Genomic DNA, 7187 nt, shown 5'->3' on the forward strand with positions numbered 1-7187 from the left:
GTAAAAATCGATGCGTTTCAGAAAGGCGGGGCATAGAGGAGAAACAATAATGTACAGTATGTGGAAAATAATGTGTTTTTTGAACCTTAAACCGCATAAGCACATTTCATTACACCAAATACACAAAATAATGTTCTTTTTAGCAACATCATATGACCCCTTTAATTTAATAATGGTTCATATTTGAGGGATAATGTACAGCCAGAGGGTAATTTTATTGTAGAATAAAGAGTTATTTGGTAACAGGACCTATTCTTACTATTAACTAGATTGCATATTGGCTGTTTATTAGTACTTATAAAGCACATTAATATAAATACCTTATTCTGCATGATCACATTTTAGACCCCTTAATCCTACCCCATACTTAACAAACTTAACAACTACCTTACTAACTATTAAAAAGCAGCAAATCAGTAGTTTGAGGCAAAAGTTGTAGTTAATATAGTTAATAGCAGTGTTGGGCAAGTTACTCTGAAAATGTTATCAAATGACTGATTACTCCTTTTAAAAGTAATCACGTTACTGTTCTGATTACCTTATTTCAAAAGTAATTAGTAATTAGTTACATTACTAGTTACGTTACTTTTTCCCCCATGAAATCCCAGCATACACACTCCCGATAAATATTTGTTATTAAAGCATCAACATTCACAGAACACTGTTATTTTTAGCTAAAGCAAGTGGCTGCTGCGTGCATGGTTTGGCATGGCAGAATGCCAGCAAAGAGTCTGCATTTATAATCTCTAAAAGACATCTCAGTTCATCGCAATCTCACAAATCTCTGTTATAACACAATAAATATATGCATAATGAATCTTTCATCATGTCTACAATTTGTGTGTTATAATGAGAGAATACGTGAGCACGCAAATTTCAGCACTGCATTGCTCAACGCTGCAAACACGTGTTATAGCCTAAATAGAAACTCTGCATACGCTTGCACCTGTTATTCGTTTATATTTTATATTAGTTCATGTTGCTTTTGTGCAATAGATGAATAACAATTTATTTGTTTTAGATATTTTATGTTTAGATATTTCTATTTTGCAAGAGTCCCGTGAATCATTTTATTCTCCCGCATCCCGCACACACACGAGTGTCTACCCGCCTGCACCAGCACTCGCCCATCTTGTCCCGCGCCGCATTCTGTTGCGTCGGGTCTCGCGGGAGCAGGTCTCTAATCCACTGGCACTTGACTCGACAGTGCGTGTGCTACATCCTTTTTACAATCTCTAGATTATAAAACACTGCATTCTGTCAGCAATGTAACGCGGCAGTAACGTATAGAGACCTCGGCTTGTAACTATACTCGAATTACTATTTTGAAAATTATAACGCATTAAATTACTCCGTTGCTAAAAAAGTAATCAAATTACAGTAACGCGTTACTAAGTAATGCGTTACTGCCCAACACTGGTTAATAGTGATAATTGATTCTTAAAATAAAGTGTGACCAGTTACTTTGACAAACCTAGACTGTACATTATCCCACCTATTACATACATGAACTTACTAAATCAGTAAATATATGTGAAATTTTGATGCAAGTTAATATTTATTTATTGTATTTATATTTATGATATTAAGCTTCTGTTAAGAATAATAGTTAAATTTTCAGTATACACACTACCATTCAGAATTTTGGTATCAATAACATTTTTTTAATAAATTAATACTTTTATTAATTAATTCAGTTGATCAAAAGTGATTATAAAGATGTTGCAAATGATAATAATAATGATACATTTTATTTAAAACATTCAAGCAGAAATCCCAAAGTGCTACAGATTAAAACAATTATTACTATTTCAAATAAATGCTGTTATTTTGAACTTGAAAATGTATCAGGGTTTCCACAGAAATATTAAACAACACAACTGTTTTGAACATGATAATAATAATAAATGTTTCTTGATAACCAATCAGCATATTAGAATGATTTCTGAAGGATCATGTGACACTTAAGACTGGAGTAATGGCTGCTGAAAATCTATCTTTGCCATAACAAAAATAAATTGCATTTTAAAATATATTCTAAAAGAAAACAGTTACTTTAAATTATAATAATTTCACAATGTTACCATTTTACTGTATTTTGGATGCAGCCAAAATATGCAGCCTTGGTGAGCAAAAGAGACATTTCAAAAACATTAAACAATCTTTTTGACCCCAAATTTTTGAATGATATAAGTTCATATTATATATATTATTAATGTTAATTTGCAGCTATTTAGCTTAGATATTTAGCTACAGTGCAACTCTATTTCTCTTACTGGTTTGTTGTTCTTATGACCAATGATTCTGTTTTCTTGCTTTAATTGGTGATATATTGAAATTAGTACTGAGGTCCAAGGCCATTTTTACTATAGTCAGAAACTATCAAGTAAAGAATTCACTAATCTATTATAACTTGTGTTGATAAGAAAAAAGAGGACATGAGATAAAAGTTGCATGTTGCCATCTAAAAATGTCAAATATACAGTATAGCAGTCATTATACATTAGAATCAGAGAATTGCAGAGAGCCACATATTAAATGAGTAAGGCAGTGTTTTGCATTTTAAATGCCTCCCTCGCTTGCTTTCTCTTCCATTATTTCTCTGTCCTCCTCTTTACTCTTTTTCTTCTTCTCCCTCAGGCATTTGTGGAGAATAATCCTGCCATCCGGTGGTGCCCGCGGGCTGGCTGTGATAGAGCGGTGCGATTGGCCGGACAGGGGCAAGGTGCCAGCACCTCTGACCCGCTCAGTTTTCCTTGCCTCCAGGCCCCTGCGGTGGACTGTGGCAAGGGCCATCTTTTCTGCTGGTCAGTGCCAGTCACTGATACAAATCTTTCAAGCCATTATACCAGAAGAGAGGATTTGTAATTCTGAACAAAATCTCCAGTTTACTACATGATTTAATGTGATTAATAGTAATAGCAACATATTAATAGTAGCCTATTGGAATAATATTAATAGTATTTGTAGACTTATATTCTGCACTTATTTTAGCAGTGCAAATCATGTTACAGAGACATTGTCAAAAATATCGCCTGTGTTACATAAATATATAGAAATGAAGGAATGTGTGTTTGTATGTAGGTTCTGCTCACAGTGGTCACTGCTGATGCAGCTGGCTGAGTTTCTCTTTCCCACAGCTCTGGTCCTTATGTCCCCAACACACAAACACATAGACATATACACACACACCCACACAGTGGGCTCGTATCTCATCACTGCCTGTGCCAAATCTGAGCATTACATTTGAGTCAAAACACCCTCTCCTCTCTGTCTCATACACACATTTAATCTGCCTAAGTGAATATGGATTGAATCTAAAATGAAAGAAGCTGTTATTTAAAGGCATCTGAGGTCAACAGTCTTCCAACATTGTGTTCTATATCAGTGATTTTCAACTGGTAGGTCACCGTTCTGTCCTAATTGGGTAGTCAACGGCAGGGGAAAAAAATAATGATAAATGTTAAACTACAACATCTCAAACTCCTGTACCTGGAGGGTACAAGGAACGGATTAAAGAATTGTTATATTACACCATGTTAATATGTTAGCATAGGTTAATCTTTTACTCATGTTTGACACACATTTTTATCCCCAAAAGCCTGTCCACCACCAACAACTAAAATGTATAGAACACAAATAAAATATTCACTAGAAAAGGAATTTCCTTTATGCTAAGGCCTGTCGTCACACTGGGGTTTCTCCCCACAGGGAGTGCCAAGGAGAAGCCCATGAACCATGTGACTGCCAAACTTGGAAGATGTGGCTCCAGAAAGTCACTGATATGAAACCAGAAGAACGTGAGCTTGCTTTGCTGTACTTTTCAGTGACTACTAAGATAAATATCCTGAAGTATTGTTCCTACCTGTCCAAAAATGGTTTTGGACCTCAAGCAACTTTATTTCTGTCTTTTTCCATTACAGTGGCAGGTGTAAGTGATGCGTATGAAGATGCTGCCAACTGCCTGTGGTTACTCACCAACTCCAAACCCTGTGCCAACTGCAAATCTCCCATTCAGAAGAATGAGGGCTGTAACCACATGCAATGTGCCAAGGTTATTTGCGTAATAATAATAGATTTATGTATATACCAGGTTGAGTATGGAGCAGAGTCATGGAGTTTTTTTTTAGAGGTGTAAAATGCAGGCTTGACAAGAGAGTTGGTGTGAACTTTGGAAGGGAACAAAAGGTCAAACATGATACCAAGGAATTTTGAAAGGGATTGACAAAAACTTCAAAATCAATGCACAAATCTGAGTTTCGGCCCACTTACTTTTAAATCTCTTTTGTTTGTGTTAAGTTTAAGAAAATTCCCAGTGCCACTGACCGAAATGAGTGGGAGGGTGTATATCAGAACAGGTGGTAAAATAAATCTCAGCAAAGCAGTGATAACTGAGACCATGATGGTTGGTGATATGATTTTGAAAAGGAGAGGGCCAAAAACAGAACCCTGGGGGACTCCCTGAGTAAAAGAGTTGTGTTTCTCAAAAGAGATGAAATATTATCTTCCAGTAAGAAGTAAACCAAGAGGGAATTGTGCCAATATGGCTGTGAGCCATGAAAAGAGTAAATCAAGACTGTCAAAAGTGGAACTTTGGATGAAAACCTGATTGGAAGGGTCAATGAGGATTATTAGAAAGCATTGAATTTAAGCTTTGCTGCTTGTTGTTATGGCTTTTTTTTGTTTTGTTATGACAGTCATAATAAAATGTTATTGTTAAGATTAAGATTTGTTTCTAAAGTTCTGCCTCTGCAACAGTGGGCTGATGTTAAATCATTTAAAAAAATAATAGATGAGGAAATCTGGATAAATCTCTTTGATTAAAGAACAAGAAATGTGTGGGTGTGCCTTAGGAAAGAATGCATTACTGTTCATTCAATCTTGATAATCCTGCAACAAGGTTACTAAACAGGGAAAGACATTGCAAGTACTAGCACTCCAAAAATAAAAAGTGAGAGATGGTTTCCTAGCAACACACATAATCCTTGCTGTCAGAATACCAAAACTCCCAGTGTGCTGCCTGCTAGACTGCTATATGCATTTGCTAGTGACATAATAAAAGAAGACTTAATAGTTTGTTTTAGTTTAGGTGTTGTTAATCAAGAGTATGTATGTGTGTACAGTGCAAGTATGATTTCTGTTGGATCTGTATGGAAGAGTGGAAAAAACACAGTTCCTCTACAGGAGGTTACTACCGCTGCACACGCTATGAGGCCATTCAGCAGGTGGAGGAGCAGTCTAAAGAGATGACTGTTGAGGTACATATTCTTACGTACATGCTCATGCTGTTTTGTCTGTTTATATATTTATTCAACACAATAAGAGTTATGGAGTTTTTAATAATGAAGAAAGAAAAATATCTCACGACTGATTATGGCTGTGCCTAGATGTTTACACACACATGTTTTTTTGTTTGTTTGTTTGTTTTTTGCAGGCTGAGAAGAAACACAAGAACTTCCAGCAATTGGATCGCTTCATGCACTATTACACACGCTTTAAGAACCACGAGCACAGCTACCAGGTAAAAAAAAAAAAAGTCTACAAAAATCTGCCTGATTTAACGCAGTCTCACATAGTCGTCGACTACAGTAAATGGCATGAAGTTTGGTTCACAATGCAGCTTAGTCTGGCCAACAACCACCTTGACTGGAAGAGATCGTCTGAATGGCATTTAAAATGAACAACCACCGTTTTTGTTTTTACCTGCTGTTTATGCATCATATAGTCAGTGAACAGACATTTGGCAGTCTGTGGATTGACATTAGATGTGACATGATGACCCAGAGGCAAATGGTCTTTATCTGTGTTATCTTTTCCCACAGCTGGAAGAACGTCTGCTTAAGACGGCCAAAGACAAGATGGAACAACTGAGCAAAGTTTTGAGTGGAAGTAAGATGCAAAACCACACTTACATAATCAGTGTTAATGAATTATTTCTAAGCTGTGATAATGCATTGTCAACCTTTTTTCAGTCTGTAAAATTTACAGACTGGAAGCACTCTATAGAGAATAAAACTTGCTTTTATATTCACACAGTGATTCCTTCTACATTTAGCAGTAGATCAAGTTTAAGACTTTTTAAATTAGATATTAACTCCTGTATTGTATTACTGTGTTGTTGCAGGAGAAGGCGGCCCTCCAGATACTACTTTCATTGAAGATGCAGTGCATGAACTACTTAAGACTCGTCGTATTCTCAAGTGCTCTTACCCCTATGGGTTCTTTCTGGAGCCCAGAAGCACAAAAAAGGAAATATTTGAACTTATGCAGGTTAGTAACACAGATGCTAGTTATGGGATATGCTTACTGTGTATGTTCTGAGTTAGTGACAACTTAATACTCTTATTCCTCTTGTTAGACTGACTTGGAAATGGTGACTGAAGATCTTGCACAGAAAGTCAACCGGCCTTACCTCCGCACGCCTCGTCATAAGATAATCCGCGCTGCCTGCCTGGTGCAACAAAAGAGGCAGGAGTTTCTGGCCTCCGTGGCAAGAGGTGTGGCGCCCAATGATTCACCCGAAGCCCCTCGACGCAGGTAAAAGGCCTCTTCCTCAATTACAGGCTGCTTAAAAATAGACAAAAAAGCAAAATAGAAACCTTGAAAATATATATTTTAAAAATAGATTTTTTTAATAAACAATAATAAAGATGGCCATACTAAATATATTTTTTTTAAATGTAAGCTTTTGTTGAAAACAGTATAAAATAATATGAAACCAGTTTTAAACTATATTTTTAAAGGACTTAGAAAACACATTTCTATGAATGTAAGGTTAATAGGGTCAATAGGGTTTTAATTTTAACTAGGGATGCGGTATCGGGCCCGATACTGAGCTCCTGTACTTGTACTCGTTAAAATGCCCGATACCAAACGCCGAATACCACACAGCATGTGATAAGTGTAATAATTCAGACAAAGAAACACAGACAACAGAACAACAGACAGGTGACAGCATGCCCAGGAGACTACAGGCTGTTATTAATGCTAAGGGTTGCCTGTCTAAGTATTGATAGTTGTGTAAATACTGTCATACTAACAGCTGTCTGAATAATTTTTGGTTGATTGTGATCCATTACATACCTTTCTATCAAAATTATCTAACATTATCATGCTGAATTTGTTCTGACACAGTTTAACTCTGAGTTCTTGTCATATTTTATTACCATTTTCTAAACTATAGCGAA

At 36.2% G+C, this 7187-nt stretch overlaps 1 protein-coding gene across 1 annotated transcript in view; it reads left to right on the forward strand.

Annotated features, from left to right (window-relative positions):
• Positions 1–7187, forward strand: part of LOC107673016 (ankyrin repeat and IBR domain-containing protein 1-like) — a 27608-nt gene that overhangs the window by 13942 nt on the left and 6479 nt on the right. The window contains exons 9-16 of the mRNA XM_016466432.1: positions 2641–2807; positions 3712–3800; positions 3924–4054; positions 5124–5258; positions 5435–5521; positions 5823–5889; positions 6125–6270; positions 6359–6537. Of these exons, the coding sequence (XP_016321918.1) occupies positions 2641–2807; positions 3712–3800; positions 3924–4054; positions 5124–5258; positions 5435–5521; positions 5823–5889; positions 6125–6270; positions 6359–6537 (1001 nt within the window). The remainder of the gene's footprint in view (positions 1–2640; positions 2808–3711; positions 3801–3923; positions 4055–5123; positions 5259–5434; positions 5522–5822; positions 5890–6124; positions 6271–6358; positions 6538–7187) is intronic.

This window comes from Sinocyclocheilus anshuiensis, unplaced genomic scaffold (genome assembly GCF_001515605.1).
Source record: "Sinocyclocheilus anshuiensis isolate Anshui unplaced genomic scaffold, SAMN03320099.WGS_v1.1 scaffold248, whole genome shotgun sequence".
In the NCBI taxonomy this organism is placed as follows: domain Eukaryota; kingdom Metazoa; phylum Chordata; class Actinopteri; order Cypriniformes; family Cyprinidae; genus Sinocyclocheilus; species Sinocyclocheilus anshuiensis.